The 13,512-nt window shown below is 42.5% G+C and overlaps 1 protein-coding gene across 3 annotated transcripts in view; it reads right to left on the bottom strand.

Annotated features, from left to right (window-relative positions):
- Nucleotides 1-13,512, bottom strand: part of LOC110679707 (serine protease 7-like) — a 58,920-nt gene that overhangs the window by 4,766 nt on the left and 40,642 nt on the right. For 2 of the 3 annotated variants that reach the window (XM_021855327.1, XM_021855322.1), the window contains exons 2-3: nt 4,648-5,164; nt 4,298-4,587 (exon numbers count right to left, since the gene is read on the bottom strand). In XM_021855327.1, the coding sequence (XP_021711019.1) occupies nt 4,298-4,587; nt 4,648-5,164 (807 nt within the window). Of the gene's footprint in view, nt 1-4,297; nt 4,588-4,647; nt 5,165-11,209; nt 11,396-13,512 lie in introns of those variants that run through there. The other variant, XM_021855335.1, reaches the window with a different exon arrangement.

Here is a 13,512-nt window from a genome sequence, read left to right as displayed (position 1 = left end):
AATGTGCAGCGATGCTTAGTTTTTCAGCGCGAGCTTTAGTTTTTCAGCGCAAGCTTTCTCTAGAAATGGTGTAAGCTTCCTGACGAGGTCCTTATATTGACGAGATTGAAGAAATTCGAAATTGTTCAATGTTGCCGCTCAATTTCCTTCGAATCTATCAGCAGGATCTGTGGTGAGATTTTTGACAGATATCTGTATGAGTGATTCTTGGTAGACGATTCTTGACAAATATTTCACAAGGGACCGTCTGTTAATTACGTGAGCTATTTTTTTGGTTTTCAAATCTCCCTCGCCCCCATAGTAAGATTTATTTTTATGAAAATTAAAAAAAAGTTTGGCGCATAAGAAACACCAGACCTCCTTCTCCCATAAACTTTTACGTTATAAATAGGCGGCCCCCAAGATATTTGGAATGTTGGTGAATAATTTACTTCAAAGAAGAAGATCACGACCAAGTTTCTAGAAATATTCATATTAGCTGTTCGTTCAGCATATTCAATGAAGAATTTTGCTGGATAGCTAACAATATATTTTAAAGCAAACATTTCGTTGACATCCTCGTAGATTTGTAGGGAAATACTTCTAGGGAAAAGGGTATCCCGAGGAAATCTTTGACTTATTTGTAGTGCATTACATATGTCATTTTTTGGTGCACCTACTGAGTATGGGGGTGACCCATTTCGCATAAGGAAGTTTCGCATATTGCAGTTTCATACAAGAACAGGTAGAATTAATATATATATAAATCTCATTATACCAAACGTCTTTATGCGAATCCTCCTTATGCGAAACGCCTTTATGCGGAATGTCTTACCCCCGCCGAGTATACCTGTTGTTTCAGTCTGAGATCTTTTGAAGGTTTTTCAATTCCTGTATTAAAATCAAAAAAAGAAAAAGACAATTTACACCATCTACAGCCAAAGGCTGCACAGACTGAACATTACTAACATTAGACAACGGACACACGGAACGACCAGTGGACCAGTGAAGAATTTTTCGTTTGACGAAAACTTTTCCCGACTGGGGCGGGAATCGAACCCACACTCCGTAGCACAATACGCCTAAGCCCACAATTTCTTTCAAGCGCATTGATTACACGCTATGTTGTTCTTGAGCTGGTTGATGGCATCATTAACTTCCCTCAATGTAGGATGGTAGGATGGTTTTCTTCATCCGCCACGCTGACGTAGTCACTTCCTCCGCTGTCGTGACCCTCTGCGCCTGTGTTCTCCGTGCCATTCAGGTGTTCATCGTAGTGCTGCTTCCACCTTTGAATCACCTGACGTCCGTCCGTCAAGATCTTCCGTCCTTATCCCTACACATTTCGGCTTAACATGCGTTAAGCTTCTCGTAGAACTTTAGCATTTCTTGTGAACGATGCAGCTGTTCCATTTCTTCACATTCTGCTTCTTCCAGGCGGCGCTTTTTGTCCCGGAATAGGCGGATTTGCTTCTATATCGTTCCACGTTTTGTCGCATTCCTTGCTGCAGCATTGCAGCTCGCGCTGCATCCTTCATCTCCAAAACCTGCCAGCATTCTTCGTCGAATCAATCGTTACATGTCCTCATTTCCACGTACCCAGCGATGCTCTTGGCAGCGTTGTTGATGGCTGCTTATATGTTGCTCCAGCAGTCCTCAAGAGGGACTTCGTCGCTCGCCCTCTTCCGGCAACAATACCTCAAGATGCTGCGCGTATGCGGCGGAGACGTTCGGTTGGGCCAGTCGTGCTAGATTATACCTAGGCAGGCGTCAATACCGTACATTGTTGATGACGGATAGTTTTGGACGCAGTTTCACCATCACTAGATAGTGATCAGAGTCAATGTTAGTGCCACGATAGGTTCTGGCTTCGGTTATATCGGAGAAGTGCCGTCCATCGATCAAAACGTGAACGATTTGTGATTCTGTCTATCGAAACGGGAGGCTGTGCTGGGAATAGGTGCTGCGAATGGCTATGTTCTTGGATGCGGCAAAATCTATCGGTTATATGCCGTTCTCGTTCGTCAGCCGCGTTCGAGCTGCGCGTAAAATGCGTCCTTGTCATCATCAGTGCTTCCGGAGTGAGGACTATGCACGTTCATGAAGCTGAAGTTGAAGAACCGGCCTTTGAGCCTTAACTTGCAGTGCGTTGATCGGCCACCACCCGATCACGCGCCTGTGCATATCACCCATCACTATAAAAGCTGTTCCCAGCTCACGTGTGTTGCCGCAGCTCTGGTAGATGGTATGGTTACCTCTAAACGTTCGTACCATCAAACCTGTCCAGCACACCTCCTGCAGCGCTACAGCACGTCGGCGAGTATGCGTGTGGGCCCGATGAAGTTGCGAGATTTACAGTTCCACGTACCGAGCTTCTAATCGCTAGTTCCTTTACGTCGCTGTGGTCTTCGCCGATTGTCCCGATTTGTATTCTCTCGTTGATTATTCGTTGCTTGCAGGGCCTGACACTTTCCGTGTCCCCTAAATTTCCGGAGAACCTGCGCAGTTTAGCTTAGAGTCCTTCTCTGGCACTCGGACGTTGATTAGTCGCCTCTGACATGGGGAACAGACGCTGTTGTGTGCCGCTCCTGTCATGGAGTACAGACGCTCCAGGTTTGCAGAAGCAAACCCCCCATTCCCTGTCAGCATACGACCAAAGCTCCCACCGGGGTTGTTTACCCGATCTTCCCTAAGGTTACTCGTACCCCGGCCAGTACCACGAGGAGGTAGGGAAAGGAGTTGCTAGGCAAGAGGCTAAGGACCACACAATGGGGTCTATTGTACTCCTGTAGGTACGCGAGGTATCAATGGTACGCCATTCCCAGCCATTTACCGTGCCGTTTTGAGACAAATGGGCTATAAATATTTGATGCTCATAAATGCCACCTATTGACACTATTTCATACTACCCGAGAAGAAAAGAATAACTCGTAATAACTTACGCATACCATATTTTGGTATCATACCACAATTAGGTATTGTTCAGTTATCAATACCTCATTTTGGTATTCAAATAGTATTTGAAAAAAATGTTCAAAACAATTATAAATACTTCATTTTGGTTTTCGATAGCTATTGAGAACTGCTGGAGGTATTGAACTACTATTGAAAAAATTCACTTTTATATGAAAATCCATTATGTATTATTTAGTTATTACAAACCTGATCAAAGTTTGGTGTTTGTAGAATATGCAGAAGGTATTATTTGAGATATTTTACCTCTTATGCAGGGCTCATTCATACCTCATTCAAGTTGTAAGTGTTGGAAATTATCTGGTATGGAATACATCAATTTGTTATTGAGTAGTTTTTTTCTTCTGCTCGGGTAATCAGGTAGCGAACCAATTCATGGCTTAAATAGCAACTTTACTGAAAACTAGCTCATGCTTCTGGCAACATATGGAACAAAACGAAAAATCATTTTGCAGCTGTCGAACAAATGAACAACATTGCTAAAGACATTAGTATTCTAACATAACTCAAACTTGAGATTTATAAGTTTTGAATATTTGATGCTTACCAGCGCCTCCTTGTGGCAGTTTTTTGAGTTAAGCAGACTTACAGCTTATAGCCCTTGATTAAAAAAGCAAGTTTGATGAAGTGAGCATTCTTCCAAATACTTAGTATCTTGATATATAGAATGTCATAACAAATATATGAGCTCCATATAGTAACATTTTCTAAGCCAGCGCCTGTGGTGAAATTCTATTCTTCTAAACTAATCAATGTGTACTATATTAGTCCTTCCACTGATGAAAATTTTATTTGACGAAAGTGTAATTTTATGTATAACTGTTAGTTAGATAAAAGCGTGCAAGGTTTCAAAAACTCGCTGTTTTCGGACATTTTTTCTACATTAACCCCCACCCCCTTCTGAATTATCCTATATATTTTTGTAAAACTCAATTAAATTCGCTTTTCAAAACTGCAGACAAATGGAAAATCCATTGGTATTTCGCGAAGCTACAGCGATTTAAATTTGGGGTTAATATGACACCGTACTGTTTTTATAAAATTTACTCTAGAAAACTATTTTTCAAGATAATTAAAAAAACCTTTGCGCAAATAAAAAAAAATCGCGGAAACTCATCAAAGTATGAAAAAATTTCACTAACAAAAAAAATACAACCCCGTTAAAGTGCTCTGGAGTCATATTGTCCCCAAACACAGGCAAAGGGTTAAGGCTCGCAGTGACTTAACTGTTTCAATTAAATCTCCACACAAAACATGGGTGCTCGAAATATTAATCTGTTCGAAATATGAGACAAAACGGTCAAAAATTCATGATTTCAAATTTCAGCCAAACATTCCAACTCACCTTGCAAAGTTCGCCCGAACCCGGTAACGAAATTGACATCACCAGCCAGCGAGTTCTTGAAGTTGGACGCGGGCAAACAAACCGGTTGAATGAAATCCGTTCGCTGAATGTCCCGATCCAACCGCAGCAGTGCAATGTCATTCAGCATCGACTTTTCGTTGTATTCTGGATGTGCGAGCTTTTCTTCCACTGGGACGTCGATTGGCGGATCTGCACAAATTTGCTCACCGTCCAGCGTGATACAGTCAATTTCTGTGGTCGTGTCATATTCACCCAACCGGACGCCGACCCTAAAAAAAGACGATTCACGATCGTAAGTTTTTTCTCAGATGATTTGCATAGCCACTTACAAATTGCCTTCTTTCTTTTCCACCTCGCCAACAACGCAATGTGCCGCCGAAAGCACGTAGCGATTGTTGATCAACGATCCTCCACAACTGTATTTACGTTCTCCTCGGTGGTTTTCATATTGTAGCATCGCCAGCCATGGGAACTCATCGATGTCAGCATTTTCACCTCCGTAGATTCGCATTCCAATACTGATGCCACACTCGTTCTTGGTCGGATCCGGAAGCAGTCCTCCAACGCGGTTTTCCTTTTCTATGGGTTTGTCTTTGTCCGCCGACGTCAGAACAGAAGTGAGAACCGGAACCGGTGTTGTAGTACTAGCGGCATCTTTATTGTCCGTCTTCCGATCCGGACAGCAAACATACGGTTGACGCCCGGAGGTTGCTCCGGTGCAGACGGAACGCCTAAGGAAGTCCCGTTCTTCCCACGTCAATATTCGATCGCCGAAAAAGGAGAGCATGCTGGGGCAGTCATAGAACGAGACGCATAGTCCACGTTTGTTTGTTGGTGTTTTACATTCTGAAAAGAGATTATTTTGGGAAATCCCCGCTGATTATTTGACTTACATAATAATTGCTTCACGGAACACTCTTGCTCCGAGATTATTGTTCATGGAGCAATACCAGCTCAAAACTCAAATCGCTTAGACGCGTCAATGATTGTTTGAATTAAGAAGTAAATTCTGCAGAAGGCTGAGAGCCTTTAAAATAGAGTAAATCTAAACCTTTTCCAATTGAGTGAAACTATGCGTCTGTATTATTAGATATCCGATATGGTAATTCCCATCAAGTTTTGCAATTTTTTCTAGCCTACGTTTTGAAAAAGACCTATTGTTGCGGGAACTAGCAGAACTACCGCGGACACCCCTCGTTCGCCCTTTTCTAATTCGGGCATTTTACAGCTACGGACGGACAAGGAGGCAGTCCAACAGTATGGTCCATTCTGATGTCTAAAATCTGGTGCGTTTGTAACGAGCTGCCAGGTAAGGCGTACGACACAGTTAAAAGTCGGTTACTGCTACCGGCATGTGTACTTCAAATGTTACCCACTTTATATGTGCTTTTCATGCGCCCTGAGCTTATTATTCATAATTTAATCAATCAAGTAAGAAAGGTACTGATTCCAAAGCCGGATATGTTAGTTGTGCAGAATTTCTGCGACCATCTCGAGGCTGCGGGTCAAGTGGCACATTTGTGCAACCCAGTGTTACTCCAAGAGTCGAGAAAGCTCCGGGGCGGTTGCGCCATGATTGGGCGTTGTACAAGCGGCAGTTTCCAGCAGTTGATCTTCGCACGTTCTTGGCTTTTTTGTCTACACTTGTCGTAGCGGCTGTGGACGTCACGGTCATTTCGGAAAACTTGAGGGCTTGTAACGAAGCCGACTAGGAACGAGAAGGGGAAATAAAAGAAAACTTCCTGAACGCTCATGGGGTAGAAAAATCAGTAAAGGGATCTGCGTCATCGAATCCGGATCCTCTCCATTAGTGTGGTGTCTAGCGTGTGAGGATCCGCAGTAAAAAAATAGACATTGTGCTATATTAAAAAAATAGATCCAGAAAGTCGTTGGAAGGTCGTCCAAGATCACCATTTGTGCCGGACGTGCTTGGGTCAACTTCTACATGCTGTTCTCCACAAGCAAAACAGGCCGGCGAAAGATGAAACGATGGACTCAGCGGTAACGGTAGAAACAAGCGAACGGGTAAACGAATATCACGCTCAGAAGGTAAAAAAAAATAGGAATCTACCTGTGCGCTTGTACTGGAGAGGAAGATCGGCGGAAACATTTGCGTTTTTAGACGATGAGTCATCCAAGACTCTGGTAGAAAATACGGTGTCGAAAGAACTGCATATTTGTCACATTCGACATTTTCGACAATGCCGGGTTCATACCGTGGAGAATCATCAAGTGATAAATACTTTCGATCAACTTACGGAATCATAAGAACACTAAGCTGAGAAGCCGGCTCTGTCCTCGTGAGGACGTTAATGCCAATAAGAAGAAAAAAGTATTCCATTTACTCAATGCCTACGTTTGTCGAATGTTACAAATATGCAGTTATGCACAGTGCTCCTGTGCATCGATCTCCCCCGGAACTACATCACGCAACTTCATCGGGAGAGGGTTGTGCTCATGTACTTAGCCAATCTCAGCCTCTAGCTGTTCTACAAGTTCACTGTTGGAGCTTAATGTCTAAAACGCTGCTTACTACGACATTTCTATGGTGTCTCTGCGACTACTCGTTTTGCCCAATTGGCGGTTGAATATCTCACTGGGCGGGTTTTGGACAGCTTTCTGTGCGACGACGCATACTTGCCTTGAGCTGGCCTCGCATCGAAGCCCTGTTGGACTTTTACTGGACGCACATGTGCATCCCGTTGCTCTACGACGACTCGTTCTCCGCTGCTTCTGTTCGAACACTCCTGGTTGACCAGTTGGATGCAGAGTTCGGTCCAGCGATTCCGGTTGGAGGATAAGTTTCGGTTCACTGGCGTCTCGACGACTCAAGCCAGTGATACGCTATATACTTCACAGAGTAGTCCCCGGTGGTGGATCTATCATACTCCGATGAAGATTTCCTCGGCGGCGTAAGATCTCCCGAACAGATGCTATCCGAGCAAATGCCGAGGTCGGTCCTGCGATTCCGGTCGAGGGAAACTTCCGGTTCACAGACGCCCCGACAACCATTTGCCGTTGCTGTTTCGCGTATTACTCAGCTAGACCGCGGCGGTGGACTCAACGTACTTCGACTTGGCGTTGGTCGGCCAAGTGCCAGGGTCGGTTCTGCAATTCCTGTCGGAGGATGACATCCGGTTTGCAGGCTCCCGCTTTACTTGGTCTAGTCCACGGTGGAGGATCTAGCCTACTCCGATCGCGACCCGGAGCTCTCTGGTCTTCACGCCATCTCTTTTGCAGCAACGACATAATCTGCATTATCCCCCTGTCTACCAGCATTCCAAGAGCTTTCATGCTGGCACATGTTCGTACGATGTTGTCCGGATTTAGGACGCTTGCGATTTCTGACATCATCTAGCTTGGCATCCCTGAATCGAGAGTAGTCGCATATAACATGCTCCGGGGTCTCCTTGATATTCGGACAATTTAGAGACTCTGTGTGTCCAAATCTGTGCAGATACTTCCGGAAGCATCCACAGCCTGCCAAAAACTGGGTTAGGAAGAAGTTAACGTTTGAGGTTATGGCTTTCAGTCTTAAATAAAACGCAAAAACGGATTTTTGCTTACATCCGACGTTTCGGACACATGTATTGTGCCTTTTTCAAGGATTAGCTGTGTTCCGTTTTATCGTTTGCCCACAGCATAGGCAACATTTGTCCAACAGCATAAAACGAATTCCCCGTTCGGGTACTATACGGGAGTAGAAATCCGAAAACGATCCGGGTCGCAGAACTGAAAACGCGTTCGTCCGAACTGAGCCAACTGCATATTGACTCAAGTCATCCACGATTCGATGGTGTCTAGCATGAAAGTGACCATAGACAAATCGGCTAGTATCTTGAGTACGACTACATACACCATGCTACTCCAGAGGAGCTGAAGTCAGCGGATCCGGCAAGAGTTTGGTACCTACCGATGGGTGGCAAAATGCCAGAAAGCCGGGGAAATACGCCTTGTGTGGGACGCTGCAGCGAAGGTCAAAAGAATCTCTTTCAATAGCATGATAAAAGAGGCCTGATCTTCTAACTAGGTAAATTGTTAACAGTCTTTTTCGGATTTAGTGAGCAAACAAATGTTTCATCAGTTTCGCATCTTGCCTAATGATACACATTCGCAGAGATTTCTATACCGTAAAGACCCCACTCAGTCCATTGAGGTATACACAATGGATGTGGAGACCTTTAAGTCGACATGCTCACCGTGTCAGGCCTAATATATAAAAAACCTAAACGCCAATGAGCACAGAGAAACCTTCCTGATAGCAGCCTCAGCAATAGCGTTCAAGCATTAAGTCGATGACTACTTGGACAGTGTTGACACCAAGGAGGAAGCAATCGACGTTGCACTGGAGGTAGAGCAAGTTCACGCAAATGGAGGTTACACCATCATGAACTGGCTGTCTAATAATCTTCTACCGTTCTGCGACGGGTCGGGGACTCTGGATCCCAGGGATCGAAGCCAATAAAGAGAAAACGACGAAGCGAGTTCTGGGAATGTCATGGAATCCAAGTGACGATCAATATTCGAAGTGGATACGGATGTAAGAAAAGTGGTACCCGCCTCTAAATGTGAAGAAATTCAGCAGTTGCATCGTTCACAAGAAACGTGAAAGTTCTACGAGAAGCTTAACGCATCCCGAAAAGGCTTCCTACCGCGAGCCAAAATGTGTAGGGATAAGGATGGACGTGAGGTTATTGAAAGGTGGAAGCAGCACTGCGATGAACACCTGAATGGCACGGAGAACAGACGCAGAGGGTCACGACAGCGGAGGAAGTGACTACGTCAGCACGGCGTTAATCAGTTCAAGAACAAAAAGGCAGCTGGTAAGGATGGTATTGGAGCTAAACTCATCAAAATGGGCCCGGACAGGTTGGCCGCTTGTCTGCCGCCGGCTGATTGTCAGAATCAGGGAAACGGAACAGCTGCCGGAGGAGTGGAAGCAAGGGGTCATATGCCCCATCTACAAGAAGGGCGACAAACTGGAATGTGAAAACTATCGTGCCATCACTATCCTGAATGCCGCCAACAAAGTGCTATACCAGATTATCTCCTGTCGTCTATCACCAATAGCAAATAAGTTTGTGGGAAGTTATCAAGCTTGTGGCCGGCAAACCTTCAGAAATGCCGTGAATGCCAAGTCCCGACGCATCACCTGTTCATCGATTTTAAAGCGGCTTATGATGGCATCGACCGCAAAGAGCTATGGAAAATCATGGACAAATACTGCTTTCCCGGAGAGCTCACAAGACTAAAAACAAAATAGTGTGAAGATTTCTGGCGAACATTCCAGTTCGTTCGAGTCCCGCCGGGAACTACGACAAGGGGATAGACTTTCGTGCCTGCTGTGCAACATCGTGCTAGAAGGTGTCATGCGGAGAGCCGGGTTCACTAACTAAGGTACGATTTTCACAAGATCCAGCCAATTTGTTTGCTTCGCGAATGATATGGATATTGTCGGCAGAACATTTGGAACGGTGGCAGACCTACGTGGTTTTGTCAAACTAATTGATGTAACACCAAGTGAATAAAAAAACAATGATATGAGCTGCAGAGAACCCTAGACCCAATCCTAACCATGTCCTTCCTTCCAAAAATTACAATCATTAACCTCTAGTACTGAAAAGTGAATAAATTGTAAAAAATACAAAAAATGAAAGTAAAGCGTAAAGAGGTAATCGCAATTGAGCCTCAAATAAACGAACAAGTTATAAGAAAAATCTTAGAAATATTTCCAGAAGAATAAAAACAAATAGGGATATCATTGTGATGGATTCAAAAATACTGATCTTACCCTAAAGAGCACTCATCAAATAATAATCTGCTGTTGGAATTGCATTGCAAATTATTCCGTGAGCGATGTTTTGTATTAAAGCCCCCAATAACAAAAAAAAAACTTATTGCGAGACAAATTCCAAAAGTCAGTTTGAAGCGAACTAACTTGCTGCCCAGTGCATTGAAAAGGAAAATAGGCAGCTATGAAAGTATATTAACAAAGCTGTGTTTAACAGAAACACCCAAAGTTTAGACAATTTTGGTTTCAAACCACACAAAAAAATGATGAGTTCAACTCCATCACATGTTTCATCCAGGAAATCATTATGATAAACAAAAAAGTTGGAATCTTGATTAAAATCTAGTTTTGGTATTGAATGTATGTATCACCAATTTGATATTTCTAATTGTTTTGAATATTATAAAAAAAATAAACAATCATAATCGTATATTTGACAAACATAGAGCAAACGTGGAATCATTATGATTATTTCCCAGTGTATTTTTCATAACATATGTTATTCCCTAGAAGGCACTATTTTGATCAAATGCACTGTTTTTGATGTTTTTTTCAATTATTAAGCACTTTTATTTCAAGGCACGTTTCAATACCTAGTCTAAGAATTTCAGCAAAATTTTCATTTAACATTCCAAATAGAATATTTTGCAATGCATGCGCAAAGTTTCATTTGGATTAAAATAGTCAGTCTGAAAATGTATTTGCATTTTGTGCTGGAAATGCCCCATATTAAAAGCGTAATCCAATGCCAAGCTTATTAATTATTATTCCTGCCATCGAGATGTTCATAAATATACTCTAGTTGATTTGAATATTTTTTCCAAAGAATGACAACCGTTTTGAACCTCGTGTTTAGTTATACCTACACATACAAAGTGAAAATAAATCAAATCAACGCTATTTGGCCTTGACCTTCCTGTTATCACATATATATTTTCGGAAATTCATCATATCATTAGCAAAGTCAAGGTTAATGTTAACAAATTTTGGAACCGTTCAGTGAGCTATAACTTGTGAGAGAATGGAACCGGTTTCGAATCTCAAAAAACCGTTAATTTCGCAGATTGTCATTCAACACACTTTCCAACGGCGATAGTTACCTTGCTGATCGGAACTTCCAACAACCAGTAGAACCAGAAATCCTACCGATAACAACCGGAGGATCATCCCGTAGACTAGATTTTCGATCCACTAAAAATATCAACGAAAGCTTGATTCTTTGAATCGCACAGTCTGGCTTACTCGAGAGATGAACCTGAACTGAAACCTGCAAAAGCTGAGACTGCGGTGGAAGATTGAGCGAACTTGTTGAGCTCTAAGTCCATTCGCCGGTGTTAAATCGTCGCTGTATTGCGAATTTAGATTATCACTGCGGCGGCCAATTACTGTTGTCTTCGGTTCATTCAAGACGGTATGTGTGCACGGCGCTGAGCCGGTTTCTTTTCCACAGCAGCGAGGTGTGCGCGACATGATGGATGCTGCAGGTGACTGACGTCGTTAATAGAATGATCATACAACAAACAGCAAAACTTGCATGGGACAGGTTCTGAGTACAATAGCGTTGTTGATCAGACTTGTGTGATATCTGAAGGGGATTTTTTTTGTAAACTGCATTGGCTTTATCCAGGCCATTGATGAGGTTTTCATTGAGATAGATGAAGTTTAAGGCTCTCCCAAACTGACGCGACTCAGCGGCAATCGTCCTCATTTTTCCGCTGCTGCGTGAACTGTTTATCATCAACAAAAACAACAAACCAACAATTGGAAGAATCACTGTAGGGATAGCGAAAGGTAAGAATCTACATAATTACCGTAAAACGGGGTATCTTTGACAATGCGAGTAACTTTGGTAGCGTAGGACCAAAAACATATTTAACAAAATAACATAATTTCTATTACTAAGTTAAGAAAAATCAATGCGCAAGTAAAAAGTATTAGTATGGTACTTCATACCGGATCTATTTTCGTTGGAATCGAAAATATATAAGGCTTTATATCCGAATACTTAGAAATTTTCAGATGACTTTAAGCGCCTAGAAGTATGCAACTCCCTATTTACCTGACGTAAGGGGTCATCCAAAAATGACGTCCATAATTTAGGGGAGGGGGGGGTATCCAAGAAAGTGTGACAGTGCATGTATTAGGTATTGGAAAAAAGCGTGACAGGGGGGAGGGGTTTTCTAGAAATCCCGAAAAATGATGGACGTCATATTTGAATCGCCCCAATAATTGTCACCCTACTGTGAGAAAAAAAAACAGCGTTACACGGATTTCTCGAAAAATCATAACTATCTAAATGCTGGAAGTTTTTCTTTAACGAAAACGTTGTGGTCAAACGCTTACAGAAAAATAACTTACATGGTCGTAGGATGGTAGACGTTCCGTAGGGGGCTCAGCAAAGATGATCAACCGCAGAAAAAAAAAAACATCGTTACAATGGTTCACAGCTCATACCTCAGTCATCGGACAAAAACATTATAATTTTATTTCACCGTTGGAAACATTCAACACCAGTATTGCAGGTAAAAATATCAAACAGAGTCGTAGCAAGGCAAATGGAGAATGAAGAGCTACCATTTGGAATGTTTACTAAGCCCATAAACAAATATTTCGATGCCGCTATGCAATCAATTTTAAATTTTGTTCCACGATTCAACACTTCTAGGGTAGATCTTCAATAGAAAAATACTAAACAGGGTCGTAGCTGGGAAAACCAGACGTAAGGGGATTCCATTAAAAAATCGCTCAAAATTTTAGAAAGTTATTTTTTTCACTTGTTTGTCTGTAGCTTAAAATTCAAAGCTAATACATGTAGTTTTTTGTTCGACATAAAATCAGAAGACGAGTGAAGCTGTTTGAATAAGAAAAGAAACTTCTGATTACACTTAAAATTTATTTTACTTAAAAACTACTAAAAACCTTATTTCATGAGTCTGTTTGCCTGTAATTTGAAATCCAAAGCAATCACAAGTGTTTTTTTGCATGAACTTGCTTCTTCTTCTTCTTTCTGGCGTTACGTTCCAACTGGGACAGAGCCTGCTTCTCAGCTTAGTGTTCTTATGAGCACTTCCACAGTTATTAACTGGGAGCTTACTGTGCCAATGACCATTTTTGCATGTGTATATCGTGTGGTAGGTACGAAGATACTCTATGCCCTGGGAAGTCGAGAAAATTTCCAACCCGAAAAGATGCTCGACCGGTGGGATTCGAACCCACGACCCTCAGCTTGGTCATGCTAAATAACTGCGCGTTAACCGCTACGGCTATCTGGGCCCCTTACTTGCTAATAGAAGTTAAATGAACACGTTTGAAAAGAAATACACATTTTCTTATAACATTTCAAATTTATATAACCTAAGAAACTACGATAAGGTTTATGAGCATGTTTGCCTGAAAATCAATA

The sequence above is a fragment of the Aedes aegypti genome, chromosome 1 (assembly GCF_002204515.2).
Source record: "Aedes aegypti strain LVP_AGWG chromosome 1, AaegL5.0 Primary Assembly, whole genome shotgun sequence".
In the NCBI taxonomy this organism is placed as follows: Eukaryota; Metazoa; Arthropoda; class Insecta; order Diptera; family Culicidae; genus Aedes; species Aedes aegypti.
Note: the sequence above shows the minus strand (reverse complement) of the source record. Positions and strands in the feature narration are given on the sequence as shown.